Below are 15,531 nucleotides of genomic sequence, written 5' to 3'. Positions count from 1 at the left end.
TTCCATTTTTGCCCCACCAAGCAAGTAATTTGCAGCTAATTTATTGCCCAGTGAAAACCTATCCTTTCCCCCGAGATTACAGGCTTTACAAAACATCGGGTGCCAGTAACCCCTCACTATGTAAACTGTGGCACAATTCAATTTGAAATATTAGTGTATTCCTACAACTATTCTGAGCATAGCATAAGCACATATTTTATCCCATTAAACTGTAGTTCCACCAATTGGGACTACAGAGCATCAAAAGCAGCCTTTCGCCTTTCTACAATCCAATAACGACATTCACCGAGCCTCGGATACAAGTTGTTGTTCTCATCAAGTGGCCTCCCAGCAATGTCTTCCAGTAGCTCTTCAAGATTCAGAATTTATTTGTCTGTATCAGCTTGATGAAAGAATGTTTGCAGGCAGCTTGCAATATGCCAGCCTGTTCTAAATTCATGCCGCCAATTAATGCACTAAACTTGTTTCACAGTTGCAAATAAGGAGTCCCTTTATTCTGGCAATTCATCTGCCATTTGTTACCAAATATGCTTTTTTTGTAGTTAACCCTCAGAATTCCAAACAAATATTTTCTTTCTGCGCATGCTCTTACCTTGACTGCTAATAATTATCTTGCTGGCAGCTTTGCAATTTTTGGCGTAAGCATTCAGCTGTAAAACATCAAAATTTTGCTCCTTCATTCAGATCCGGTCAGAGCAGACTCCAACGATCTGTCTCATTCTGCTAAAAAAATCAGCCTTAGCATGGACTTTAATCAGGAGAGTGCCTGCTCCAAAACACATAAGTCACAGAGCCACAGGAAAACATAAATTCACTCGATAAAACTCAACAATTTTCTTATCAATGTTGTTCTAGTGCAGCTTACATAAAGCTAAATGCTAAAGTAGGAAGAATGCATAAAGATGAAGTTGAGAATATAGAGAGGAAAATGCCAAGACTACAGAGAAGTAACTGTTTAATAATAGTATAATGTTATGATATTAAAGAAGCTTACGAGATTCTGTAATGTTTCAGGAATACTCAACAATATCAGAGCTGAATGAAGGTAGACAAAATTGCTGGAGAAACTCAGCGGGTACGGCAGCATCTATGGAACAAAGGAAATAGCAACATTTCGGGCCGAAACCCTTCTTCAGACTGAAGACTCAATATCAGAGCATTCCACGTGAAGAGGCAACTTTTAAACCTATTTATCAGCATAATTAAAGAACTCATTTTATATAGCGCCAAAGCCTCATGGATGAATTATTTTTAGCAGCAGTGATTATTCCCTGGCAAATGCAGCAGCCGTTTTGCATACAGCAAAATATAACAGCAAATGAGATGAATGTCCAGTTCATTATTCTTTGGTCAATTGATTGAGAAAGTAATGTTGGCCAGGCCATGTCCATATTCTTCAAATAATGGCATAATTTGTGTCCACTCACCAAGGACTGAAACACATTTACATCAGTGATGGAACCTTCTCAGTCAGGCTAGAGTGCTACCAACTGATCTCAAAGTTCACAGGATGGAAAAAGCCACTTTTAACATTGTTACCTCAATGGTGGTCAAATCCAAAAATCAGAATATGAAAATCTATCATCACCAACAGGATTTAACAAATACATATTTGAACTTTTAAGAGGCTTGAAGCTCCATGAAATTCAGTTGATAAAGATAAAAAGCAGGACACTTTTGCATGACTTTTTGTACTTTTACACCAGATTTTAAAACGAAAGGTTACTCACCTTGAGACTGTTCCCGATGCTGTGATGCAGATAACCCCCCCACACAATTTTACTGAAACCCCATCTGGTGATGATAGTTTAACTTTAAAACATCACATCGATTTGTCATCTGAATGAGAAATGTATTCAAACTTCTAAATAATTAACTGCCTAAACGGGGACATTTCTGAAGGAAAATTATACTTTTAATTAACCTTCTACTCCTTATGCTAATTGATACACTCCCAGATTTTTTTTTTCAAAAACAGAACTCAACCACATTAATTCTCATAGTCCAAGCAATTAACCACAGCATGGAAGCTCATCACGGGTATGTCTGCATAATCAAGGATAGACTGCACGGGGGCCTGGGAGTAGCTAAAAATGGAAAAACTGTAGTATAGTATTTTTTTTGAAAATCAGTTCAAACTTTAGAATAGGGGTCTCCAAACCATGGCCCGTGGGCCACATCGGGCCCGCTACAAGATTTTATCCAGTCCGCAGCAAGCTCTTAACACGTTCCATGAGGCGGGCTATTTAGCGGGTTCTGTGGTAGCGCAGCTTTAGAGATACAGCATGGAAACAGGCCCTTCGGCCCATCGAAGCGATGCCCGTACACACTAGCACTATCCTACACACACTGGGGACAAATTCAATGAACCTGTAAACGTGGAGTGTGGGAGGAAACCAGAGCACCCGGATAAAACCCACGCAGGTACAAACTCCATACAGACAGCACCCGTAGTCAGGAAGGAACCCATGTCTCTTGGCGCTGTGAGACAGCGACTCTACCGCGGCACTGCCGTATCATTGCTCCTGTGTTGCAAAGGCAAGTTGTGCGGGGTGGTAGCATGGGGTGGGGAGTGGAGCGAGGGGGTGGAGGGGGAGAGGGAGCTAGTTGGCGACAAGGTTGGTGTGTAGCGGTCTCCCCCCGTGAGGGTGACCCATGAACAGCTCCCGCTCCAGGGCGCCACACTGATCTGGAACCTGTGACCGGGGCTCTGCCCCTCTCCCTCTCTCCCTCCTCTCTCTAGCCCTGCGGAGATCGTCGGATCGGTAGCTGGCTGTGTGTGCCCGATGGGTGAGCATTATGCGTGCATGGGTCTTTGTTAATATGCCATGAGGGGTGGTCACAGTGCATGTGCGTGACATTTATTTATTTTTTCCTGCGGCCCGCAAAAATGTGCCAAATATATAAAAGTTGCTGAAAAGTTTGGAGGCCCCTGCTTTAGAATAAATGAAGTATCTTTTTTTCCCCAAAAAATAACTCAGCGAGTTACGGGATTATAATCTTTGAATGTTGAGAAATCTTATAGGCATATAACTAAGCTTGGAATAAATCAGTTAAATTCATCTCAAAAATGTTAGAAGACAGCCAATGGTAGCTTAGAATTCACTTGAATTTTATTTAAACAGTTCTGCTTGGGGACAAGAATGGCCGAGCAAGAAGACAACTGCTAGTGTTTCCCCGCACTTAAACAAGAAAACACATTGAACTAATGAGAAAAATGTAAATTTTGAAATAATACCTGGAGTTGGGTGTTACAGATTCATCATTTTGTAGTCTTTATGGCTGGACTACAATCTCCCTAAGCAACCATAGACAATCGCATGTAAACAGTCCTTTGTGGTTTCCCTCATGCAAATTAGTTGGACCTGTTCTATGCTCTTAAACTTGTTCATAACACGCTACTTCCTGAAATATATGGTAAAGCTACCTCTCTGCTGACATCAGGTGGAACAATACCACACCAGCAAGCCATACAACATGACAATGAGCAGAAGAATTTGTCCAGATTTATTTCAAGACAAAATAATACAGAAGCAGAATGATTGGCAAGATACAATATAGCACAATAATTAAACTTACAACATTGTCAAATTAGAGAAATTAAATCCTTGAAAACAGTGTCCTTTTTTCTTACAGCTCGTCTCAATAAGCCCTTACAGAAACACAGCCATTGTCAGAACATAGGTAGGATTTTTCTTTATGCCTTTATTGCCATGTTCCCTCACAGAGGAGAAGCAAATGAAACTGAAGACCACAATAAGGTTCATGAATCATGTTGAAGTGGAATCATTCACCCAAAAGTATTAAGCAGACTTCAAAATACATTAAACAATGTTAATGGCTTGAAATTAATGGCTAGACTATATCCACTCTCCTATCCAGACTAGACTTAAACTCAGTAGCAGGTAAATTATATTTTAGGTTGGTAGCATCCAGATGAATTTATACACTAAACACATATGATAGATTTTTTCGCCAGTCAAAATTGCTAAATAACCTCAATGTTTTTGCATTAACAAAGTTGAAGATGGTTGACTGATGTCACCATCCCACATATACCAGCCACAGAAAACAGGATGTTTCACACTACATCAACAGTTGCTTAATATTATTTAAAATCCAATTTACCTTATTTAAAATCAAAACTATTCCTATTCCCAACATTAAGTTGTGGCTTTCATTCAGGACCTTTCAGAGCTGTACTGATACTTTTCACATCGTTGTGTGCCCAGAAACAATGCACTGGCATTAAAGGGGCAATACATGTGATTTAATTTTGACTTGTAGTCGAATACTGCTTACCACTCAATCCTTACCTTTCCTTCCTTGCTACTTTTTGTTTTGAGTTCAATATTCCCTTTCAACTATCGTGTTTATCCAATTTTAAAACATTCAATTTACTTTTTGTGCCATCTGATTCTCTGCACCTTAATGCACATTAACAGAAAGACGATTGGGACACAAACCCTCTTGGCATGGTAAAACTGCACATTTTCATAGCGCAAACAAGCCCCAAAAAATATTATAAGCAGAGATCTACATAAATGAAGGTGCTGCATTGCAAAATAAAGACTGGGATTGATAAAAGAGGAAGAGTTGTAACAGGAGCAAGAATTATAGTAATGTATAGGAGGAGATGGAACAAGCTGGGGAAATCAAATGATTTCTCGGACATGTCTCCAAAATAGCGTGCGTGTAGATGGACTCATGCGCAGGTGGGTGTTAAATGTGCCTGTGGGAAGAGTCATTCACAAAGGAGTACAAGACTCAACCAGAATTTCTCATGTTATTGTGAAACCTACTTTATTCTAAATGGGCATTTTCTGCAACACAGATGTTTGAGGCTGCAGTGTTATATGCTTTTGATTGCTGCTTTTTGGTGAATATGAAATTTGCGCCTCATGAGTCTTACAAATGCAATCTTGTCAGAAGCTAAATCTTTTCCCACAGGTGTGTGTGTCATGAAAGAAATCACAAACAAGAAAATAGGCTGATTTATGTATTTTGGTATAAAATGTAATTGGAGTTAAAATCTATCCCCAAAATGTAGGGAGGTATTGAAGCCTGAAAACACACCTAATCAGAGACCATAAAGTGGGACTGAAGCAGACCGTAGTATAGAAACCAGATCCTAGTTTTACCATGGAAAGACAAAATGCTGCAGGAACTCAACGGGTCAGGCGGCATCCTTGAAGAACATGGATAGGTGACCTTTTGGGTTGGGACGCTTTGGAGCCATCATATATAATGAGGTATTTGATATTAGCGGGAGTATTCGGGACCTAATTTGAAACCGGGTTCAGAAAGATGAAATGGAAAATGTTTCTTTCTTCTGCCTATGAGTTCTCCATGAAATTAGTTTGACCATCCCAACCAGTTTGGATCTACACCACAAATCTTTCCTAATTTTGTATTAAATAACAGTTTGTAAAGAATGGCCATGTAGCCCCAACCCCTGACCAGCTTTTATCCAAGTTGTCTACACTATCAGGGTCCACAAGATCACCACATTTCTCAATTTGTATCGTATTAGTACGTTTTTTGTCAGTAAAACTCAAGTAATCCATATCCTTCAGAAAATATATGCTTCTGGAAGATAGGTTTGGCAGCTGTTGGTCATCGGCTGTCTTAACATTTCCAAGAGGCCAATAGACTTCCAACTTCGCGAGGGGGTCAATATTGGGGAGCTGCTTTATATCGGCTCCCTCCAAGCATTATTCAAAACAAATACACTTCAATGAAATTTTAGGTAAGATAAGAGCAAATGGTGCAAAAATAAGACAACCATGCATTAATAATTGAAAACAAAATCACCTCACTATACATGCACTGATCAACTTTAAGAAACCTATATTTTTAAACTGCGTGTATGGAGGGTGGCTCTACAATTAGGCAACAACAATTTAATACAAGGCAGGTATTAAACAGACAAATACAAGAGTCCAAAATTAATTGAAACTACCTGCAAGCCTTTTTTTCCCCCACTCGTACACACATACACTTAAACCTTTCCAGCCACAAAATTCAAAGGCACGAACGTGCATATCTGCAATTCAAATGCCTGTAATGTCCAGACTAGCCTCCATTTACAGGATCGAAGTTTGAAAATAATTTTTGTGCATCAAAGTCTAATTAATGTTTGGAATAGCAAACTCAAAATGGCAAATAAAACCCAAAAAGATAAAAATGTGGCTTAATTATCATTTCAGATTTATGTATTTAACATAAATGATGCATAAACACTCATTTTAATGCAGTAGTTTTACCTCATGCCCTCACCCCCTACCACAACTAGCATAGTAAAATGGCAATAATAGAATTCTAACAATTTCACAGGTGACAACTAACATGATTGAGAGTTACAAGAGAAAAGTCATTTTTATGACAATATATCTCAAGCACTAGTTTTTAATTATTGAGTATCACTTGTCAGAAGTTAGCTATCTCTTAACCCCAGAAAATACTTTTAAGAAGCTACATTATGGATATTTTAGTTCATGTTTGTTCATTCTTAGACAAGTTTCAGGGCACCTTTGATGTATAATTATCTATGACAAGTTGACTGACATTAGCTAAAAACACATTGTCTGGATAGTTCCGACCTTCAAAGAAAAAGCATCACAAATATATTTTACGATTTAAATTTAAAGGCTGGGAGCTGTCTTTCTTGGCTGGAAAGGTTTAATAATATTGTTCCCAACAATTCACAAGCAAACAAATATTCCCATTCACCAAGTTCACACAAGGTGGCGCAATACTAGTTGGGGGGGGGGGGGGGGGGGGGGGGGGGGGGAGGATTTTCAGTATTAAGCAGTAGTTTGTCATATATTCAAAACATAAAACTCAAAAATATTTGTTCCGAAAGTGTACCTCTCAAGCAGTGACATTGTGCGCCTTTGTGCAAACAAGCTCTGTCCCTGTCTCTAGTATGATTGCTTTCCTAAATGAAGCCAAGTGATCAGTTAACAAATAGAACTGGAACACACTAATACTGCCATATGATGATGTGGTATCTTGTGCACAAAGTTGTGAATATTAGATATCATTTTATTTCCTGTTATTTTGATTTGAAGGACAGTGTCTAAAATATTAGAACTGAATAGCGACAACACCAGATTTCACTTAATCAGAATTGTCAATGCATACTTTCATTTATTCCATTGCAACTGTAGAATTGCAAATTCTCATGACTTTTCCATTTCATGGCGTCTGGAGCCTGCTCATTTAACCAGCAAGATCATTCCCGGTCCTGCTGTACTTTAAATGTTCTGAAATGTGGTTAGGTTGGTGATGGTAGCAGATGGGCAGGGTGGGTGGAGTGCGAAGGCAAGGGAAAGACAGTAAACACAATAAGGATTGCAAGATTTTCCTAGGGCTTGGGAGAACATTGCTCAATGCGAGCCAGGATTTGCAGATTGTCAATTTTTTTTTTTTTTTTTTTTTTTTAAATCAAAAGTGGATGCTGTAATGCGCATTTTTATTCATAAAAGGACAAGTGTCCATTTTGGACAAAACTGGGATAGCCTATATAATTATCTTTCATTACATGCCAGCTGCACTGTTTTCAAGGCAACACAACTAAGAAAACGTACTGTAGTTTTGTATCATTCTGAAATTCCGGGTAATTCCAGAATTCCTTAGCAATAGTTTATATTAGTGCCTCAGACACATGTCTGAAGGTGTTCCAACTGACTCAGTGACAGGTTGGAACGTTAAAGTCTGTTCAGCTCAATCCAAAGGCAGCATGGACATTGCCATTCTGATCCCACGTACACTAACCTAGATCACCATTAAAAGGTTTGTGGTAACTCACTTAAGCTGAACATATTGTCATTAAACTTTGTCTTGTAAATTACTTTTTACAAAAAGTGTGTTCAGAAACTTATTCCTCAGCAAACTACTCAGATTTTGCAAATTATATTTATTTTCTATGATGGTGACCTATGTTGGACAACTACTTGGCACTAGCTCTTCAATGCCTCTTCCAACTAACACATATACCCAAGTTAACTTAGCTATTGCTGCTAACATCAAGAAAAATGTTTTCAGCAAAAATCCATTTGATGCTTCTTGCGTAGCCGTGTCAACTTATCAAAAAAACTTGGTATGTATCTTGACTGGATATTTTGAAGCATAAAACATTTTGGGATTTTAATATTCCAAGAATATTTTTCCCACCCTTCCCCCAACTTCATTCAGAGTCACAGGAGAAAGGAATTAAACATAGAGGATCAGTGCTGAGATGTAAAGAATTATTTTGCAATTTTAGAAGCAATTTACTCCCAAAGTCCCCTTGTCTTAATTCCTGGAGAAGTGCAGTGACCAAATCTCCCGGTTGTTGTTGATGTTGTTGTGGGCAGAACATTCAGCATTGCAGCCTTGATCTGGTTGCGGAGAAATGCATTCTGCTCCAAAAGGACCTCATTGTTGCCCATCAAATTTGACACCTGTTTCTTGAGTTCCTCATTTCGGTTTCGCAACATAATGTTCTCCTCCTCCAGATATCCAGAGTCAACCGCTCGCCGACTTGTGAGATCATATTCATAGACTTCAAACTCAAACCCTTCCAACTTTCTCCTCTTCAAGCGGTGGTCGTACTCATAGCAATTGATGCCACTATCATTATCCAATCGCTCATATCTACGTACCGGCTGAGAAACTGGAGGATCTCGAGTCAGCTTGGTTTCAGGTTCTAAATTGTCACGTTTGAAATGCCGGAACCTACACTTCGAGCCTCTTTGACAGTCACCTTTAAGGTAGTCACGGCATACTGGGATCTCACCTTTATCAGCAGGCAGGTCAGAAACTGAGAGACCATAGGTTTCAGCCACCTTCGAGCGCAAATGCAAGGGAAGTTCCCCCGTTTTTTTGTAGTATTCCTCATCCTCTACTGTCCCATGTATGAATGTGCACTTTGCACGGGTACATACATTATTCATAAAATAATGACAGAAGACAAACTCATTCTTTTTCACACCTAGGTCATGTACCTCATTTATATCCGGATGGAGGTACTTGCAGGTCTTGCCGCGATAGCAGACATTGCGCAGGTAGTCCCGACAAACATCTTCCGTGCTTTGGCCAGCCTCGTCTTTGCCATTGTTAATAACATTATTGTCTGCCATTTTTACCGATTATTTCAGCGCTGCTCAACAAACAACTGCAAAAGAAAAATGAATCATGTCAGAGACAATAGGACCGACCACAAAAGTGTGGGTCATCTTCGCATCCCACCCTCGACCAAACCAAAAACCCAAAGATGACTTAATTGAAAATACACAAATTGCAAGCACTTTTTATGCAAGTTAGCTGCCTTGTTTTGTAAAAGCATGAGCATTAAGGTGTTTGCACGAAGCTTCAACATCAAATTCATTAGCCATTTTGAGCAGCACCAAGTTTTAAAAAAATAAAATCAGAGTGTGAACTCGGTTTCATTTATTATGCAGCAGGTTTTTGTATTTGACACGAGAAAATTGCAGTTAAAAAGAAGCATGATATTTTCGACCGTTTTAAGCCTTAGAATGCTGGCCTCTCAGTCGTCTAGAAAACCAATTCTTTATTAAAAACCATTCTTATTCGGACCATTTTATTGAAGTTTGCCCCCCATTTCCCAAGTAGGTTAGAAGATCCAAGAGTACAAACGTAACTAAGTTTTAATTGCAGCACTTTATTTTTAAGGTTCAAATGTATTAGATAAAATGTTCTATTTAGGTAGGAACAGCAGAGAATGGGAGCAAAATATGTTATAAATGAAAAGCCACGTTTTTCTTTTTGATTTTGATTCTTTTAGGGATTTATTTTCGCGAGTTACACGTGCAAATTTTATTAAGTCAATTATCCTTTCTAGTATAATATTATAGTTTACCTCATCAACATAATTCCAAACTGAAAGTGCAGGGGGAGGCACGCAGTGAGTTTGGGCAGCCTGAAATTTACCCAGGATATACAAAGTATTACGTTTTAAACTATTGCAATAAAATTCATAACTAAGACAGTGCCTTTTTTATATATGGATTTTCTTCCTCCATTTCCCCACAGAGAAGAAATCTCTCATGCTTCTCTGAAAGGTAAATATTTCAAGAAAACTGGAATTAAATTAATTACCTAATTCTACTTTGCACAAAGTAGTTTGTGGTTAATACGGATGCCCAGGGGCAATGTGCCAACAGACTGACACTTAATTGTACGGAGTTACTGCAAATAACTGACAACAACCTTAACATTTACACAACTTTTATCTGGCAGGCACCGTCCCATTCCTGTTGGTTTGCTACACAATAACTATGCAATATAAAAGTAAATAAATAATCTTTGAGAATAATCATTTAATTACTGAAACTTTTACTGACCAAAGGAAAGCCGAGTAAATAGGAGCTCTCAACTCTTCTCCACAAATATACATTTTGATAGTTGGAAAACATTTTCAGACTGGAGGTTTGATTTTCTTTCATTTTTTTCAGCAGAAAAAAATTATTTGTTTGCCCTCAGTTTGTAATATATCCACAATAGAAACTGTAATATTTTCCTATAACCTAGCTGGCAAAATAATTCTTCGCATCATAAAGTAACCGCTGAAAGGAAGATAATATAGCCTGGTATGGTGCCTTTCCTATAGTTATCATCAGCCAATTTGCACACAAAGTCTAACAAACAGCAAAGATGTTTAATGGCCAACTAATCTCATTTTGCTAGGCTTTGATGAAAGTTAAATATTGACTATGATGTTTAGATAACTCAATGTCATAGTCAGTGTTAGAGGGATAGTGTCTTTTACTCCCAGAACTGGTGGAGAAGCCTATAATTTAATATAGAAACCAAAGGCTGCTTTTCTGACTATTTAATACTTCCCAAGTTCAGCACTGCAGTGCCAATCTGAATTGATTTCAAGTCTGTGCATAGGGCTCAATACCACATTCATGTCTCCAATGTGGTCCATATATGTATCCTTTGTAATCCCAAAAGACCTACCATTTATGGAAGGTAGAGAAGCACTAAGAAATTATCAGGATTTTGTAAATAATTCAGCCCAGCACTGGGGTGAATTGAAGCATGTTACTAAACAGCTGCACATTTTATTGCAAAATATAAAGGTAGTAAATAAACACAAATAAATAAATGCTTCACACAGAAGGGAGCATTTAGATTTAGTGACTGAATTTAATGCAAAAAAAAAAAAGGGGGGATAAATTCACAAACTCTTGATCCAGGGAAGCACACATTTAAAGCACAACCTGCAGAGTTGTAGGCCTAGTTCCAACTGTGCTCTCTGCCAAAAACATTGAACTTATTCTCATATTTTACTACCAGTGACATTAATATCTTTCTCAGATATAACATATAGCAAACTTTTACCAGGATGATGCATTGTTTGCTTTTCCACTAACTGATGGATTATCATTTCTAAAGAGGGCACTCTCTCTCAACTACAAGAGAATTGTTAGATTTATTCCATTTTTTTGCGCATCATGCTATCAAGAACAAGCACTGCTTTTGCTCATAGCCGCTGATGCAGATGTTAGTTACTTGCCAGTCGATTGCTATAAATTAATATTTTGTTTTTTTGCGCACAGCCGATGCTATTCAGAATTGGCACTGTTTTGCTCATTGCCGCTAGCACAGACCTTTTTAAGCCATTTGCCACCAAAAAGGATATTGCATCCAATTTAAGTAGAAGTATGTTGTTGAACTAAAAGCACCAGCTCCAGAAAATGCAGCATAATCCATATGAACTGCTACCTCTATGGTCTTCTAAGTATTCATTCCTGGGAGATTCTGAAAATACCAAATTGTAGGCTTGTGTTTAAAACGAGCACTTTCATCCTTGACGATAGCACTGTTATTCCTGAAGATAGCATAGCGTTGATGTCAGGAATGTGCATTAAATGCTGGTCATGGCAACAACACCCACATGTCATGAGTTTTAATAAAAGGGAAACAAATAGGGAGGACAGAACAGCGAGCAAGGTAACAACAGTGGGAATCAAACTTGAACAGAATCTGAAGAAACCCCCACGAGGACAGTGATTTTTATTATTTTGTTCCATTTGCTTCTTTTGCGCAAATATTCAGTGCACATGCAAGCAGAAACTATATAAAAGCCTAAATTTGTTGTTTTTTAAAAATTCAAATATAATGCCAAAACTAGGAACTTAAATTTAGTATATTGTTTACATAGCACAAAAAAAATAAAAATATTTGTATTATAGTCCCAAGTACTGAACATTGTATTTTGACAAATTGAATCAAAATTTTAACTCCTCAAGATCACTAGTTTGAGTTTATTCAACATCACGCATGGACCTCATCTTAAATAATAATGAATAGAACCCACCATAATCCAAGGAGACAAAGTTTAGGGAAGGCAAAAAGCTGCAACTGGCCATAAAGGATCAGGTGTACTGAGAGAAAAACAAAACCAGAATTATTTGTGAGTTGCTGTGTTTTCAACTCACCAAAGCTAAAAAAGCAATCTGACATGAGCTATTCATAATTACTATTCAGTAATTGGAACATTTCAGCCATATCTGTTTACCATTTTGAACAGCTAAACGGTTCTGTGTCACGCCTAAATGGAAAGATTGCATCATTGTTCTTTTTTTAATAAATTATGCACAAGAAAAAACATTCTTGATTACAAAAATTCTTAACATATCATTAAAAAAACCAAATATGACGTGTGCATCGGCAGTTCATCTAGTATCAGGCGCCAATAGCCCTCAAAAAATAAAAAGCAATATATTTAGTTTTGTACTCAGGTTGCAACCTTGTACAAAATATATTCTGAGAAATAAAGAAATAATTAAATTTAGAATAATAAACTGCTGAAGCACAGAATATCATTTATCTCATTAAGTCTGTACCCATATATCTTTGCTCGTCACCCAGTCTCTCTTCACTTTTTTGCTTGTTCTCCATAACATTCAAAATCTCACTGAAAGTTCCATTTACTCGATTACATTTGATTCTTTTGTGTAATTAAATCTATCCTTCCTCACATCTCCTCAATCTCCCTCAAGAACAAGTCTTTAGTCATAACTATGTTTCCTCAACCTGTGCAACCTTCTGACAAAGATATGTTTTTCTTCTTTACTTTCATTAAATGTGATGTGAAAAATTGTACCGATCCTCTTTTTGAATAAGCTCCTGCAAAAGTTTGCTTTTTGTTTTAAAGGCTTTATTCACTTGCACTACTACCTTCAATAATCTGTATACAACCTCATCAAGATTCATATGTTCCTCCACATTCTTTAAAATGTATGGTCCTTCCCATTTTTTATTTTAAAATGTAATATTTCATATTTTCTATGTTATAACTGCAAAATGTATGTCCACCTTCTATCACGTGTTGTTTTGCAGTCCTTCATTGGTTACTGAACAGAAATAATGGGACAATTCTAAACAAGCCATTCATCTAAAAGCTTTGCAATGCACGTTGGTACACATGACAATAAACTAAACTAGAAGCACGGCATTAGAAGACAAGGCCACTGAAATTTGGTTGTTATGTAATATTTTAAAAGTCAGATGTACTACTAAATAAATTATTACATTTAAAATAACCCACATTTAATTTTTCAATAGAATAAAAAGCAACTCGGGTCCCAGGACCAGCCATTGCCTGTATTACTTTCTGTACGAGCGAGGCAAACCAGAAAACTCCAAATAGATGTTGAATGAGACATAACATTTGAATCTCTTAAAAATGCAGTGTCACAAAATTGAAAATTCCACTTACTTTCTTGCAAAGTTCTGAGAACTGCTCTGTGAATGCTCCATTGGACCTAATTTTCATAGTAATAAAATGACATGTTATACCATCTAGGTATTTAACGGTCTTAATGATCTATTTGAAACATAGCATAGCACATTCCAAAAGAAATAAGTAGTGTTACCTACGTTGTTTCGTCTCTCATTCTTCAAATAACAGTATCCTCCTTATTCCTCAGGAGCGAGTCCAGGTTACCTACATGGACACAATCCCTTCTGATGTTTCATTTTGGTGATGTTGCCCATGAACTTTTCCCTTTCAGCACACTAGTGGCACCATTCATTTGATGCATACATTTTTCACAGTAACCAGAACAAAGTGTAATAAATAATAGCAATATATCATTGAACTCTGGTGTGAAAACAACCATGTGGTTCATTATTAACAATGGCTGCAAGTCTGAGGAATGAGCATAATGAAAAACTCATCACATTTCACAAAATATTGCAAGCAGACATTCTTGACCAAAAGGAAAACAGGGAAGATGGCAAATTCAAAGATGAAGAAATCAGTTCTAGTAAACTGCAGCGCCACATTGGGCAACAATGAAAAAGAATTAATGCATAGGTAAAGATGTGGTATATACATTACTGGAAAATAAAACCTTACAAATGCTATTCCTCAACTGGATGCCAGAAGTTTCTTAGAAAGGAATAAGCCATGATGAAATTCATTGGCTGATAAAATCATCAGCGTTGCATCAGTCTAAATCTACGAATGTCCAATCCAACAGTACTGACAGTTGTGGCTCACCATCACCTTCTCAAGGGCAATAAATGCTGGCATTGCTAGCAAAGCCCAGATCCCAGGTGAATAGGAAAACTAGATTTACAGCCTCTGTAGGTTATGATGCAGAAAACAACAATAGTTAATCTCTACAGCTGTCACATTACTAATTTGTGATGTTTTAAATGCGAGCCACAGCAGGGGAAAAATAATCAGAATCACAGTGCTAGGAGTCTTTTGACTGTTGTGCCCACAATTACCACTCACTGAGTATGTGGCGAGAGCACACTCACCCATGCTTTGGACTTGCATGCTAATCTTTCCGAATGTGGAAATATTCTGCTAACACCAAAACAAAAGACTCGTGGATGCCAAACGATAGCTAGAATCAATAATGGCTGCCTTAATCCAAAGAATAGCAAAAGCAGGCAACTGGAAAACTGCAGTCAGTCACAGGGAAAGGAAATAACTAACCTATATGTCCTCAATGTGGTCACGCTACTGCATAGTCCCATGGGAGCTTCATCACAACAAGAGTGAACCAACACTACCACCCAAGAGGTGTTGTAGGAGATGCAACTTGCAGATAATGGAGCCCACTGGGCACATTAGCTGGCCAAGAGCAAACAGGGCAAAATGGCTTACCGCTACCATACCCAAAACCCACGTGTGCGATAGGACAGAAATTATGCAGTTCCTTTTGATCTGCCCATACATGATTCAGGTTCATGAAAGAGGCCAATTTACAGGCTTTGTGATGTACTTTTTAATGGAAATACGTGATTCTGGTGTTTGGACACATGGCAAAGATTGTATTAATTTTAGTAGTATAGTGTACTTAAATAAATGCAAGCTTTCTGTTACAATTGAAGACCCTGGTCTTCAAATTAAACTTCCTATCTCAATGTTCTGGGTAGTTTGGGACAATCTAATGAATGATTTTGCTTCAATTGATTATTGACCAAAACATGATATATAAGTTATCATCTACAATTTGAGAGGAAGATGGGAAAAACCGAAGTATCAGTATTACAGTT

At 37.8% G+C, this 15,531-nt stretch overlaps 1 protein-coding gene across 2 annotated transcripts in view; it reads right to left on the bottom strand.

Annotated features, from left to right (window-relative positions):
* The window catches only part of LOC129714695 (zinc finger CCCH domain-containing protein 10-like), a 35,542-nt gene that overhangs the window by 2,694 nt on the left and 17,317 nt on the right, over positions 1-15,531 (bottom strand). Inside the window, exons 2-5 of one of the 2 annotated variants that reach the window (XM_055664460.1) lie at positions 13,736-13,781; positions 12,332-12,398; positions 995-9,160; positions 593-723 (exon numbers count right to left, since the gene is read on the bottom strand). In XM_055664460.1, coding sequence (XP_055520435.1) covers positions 8,277-9,125 — 849 coding nt within the window. In that variant the 5' untranslated portion in view covers positions 9,126-9,160; positions 12,332-12,398; positions 13,736-13,781 and the 3' untranslated portion in view covers positions 593-723; positions 995-8,276. The remainder of the gene's footprint in view (positions 1-592; positions 724-994; positions 9,161-12,331; positions 12,399-13,735; positions 13,782-15,531) is intronic. The other variant, XM_055664461.1, reaches the window with a different exon arrangement.

Source organism: Leucoraja erinacea, chromosome 40 (genome assembly GCF_028641065.1).
Source record: "Leucoraja erinacea ecotype New England chromosome 40, Leri_hhj_1, whole genome shotgun sequence".
NCBI lineage: Eukaryota > Metazoa > Chordata > Chondrichthyes > Rajiformes > Rajidae > Leucoraja > Leucoraja erinaceus.
Note: the sequence above shows the minus strand (reverse complement) of the source record. Positions and strands in the feature narration are given on the sequence as shown.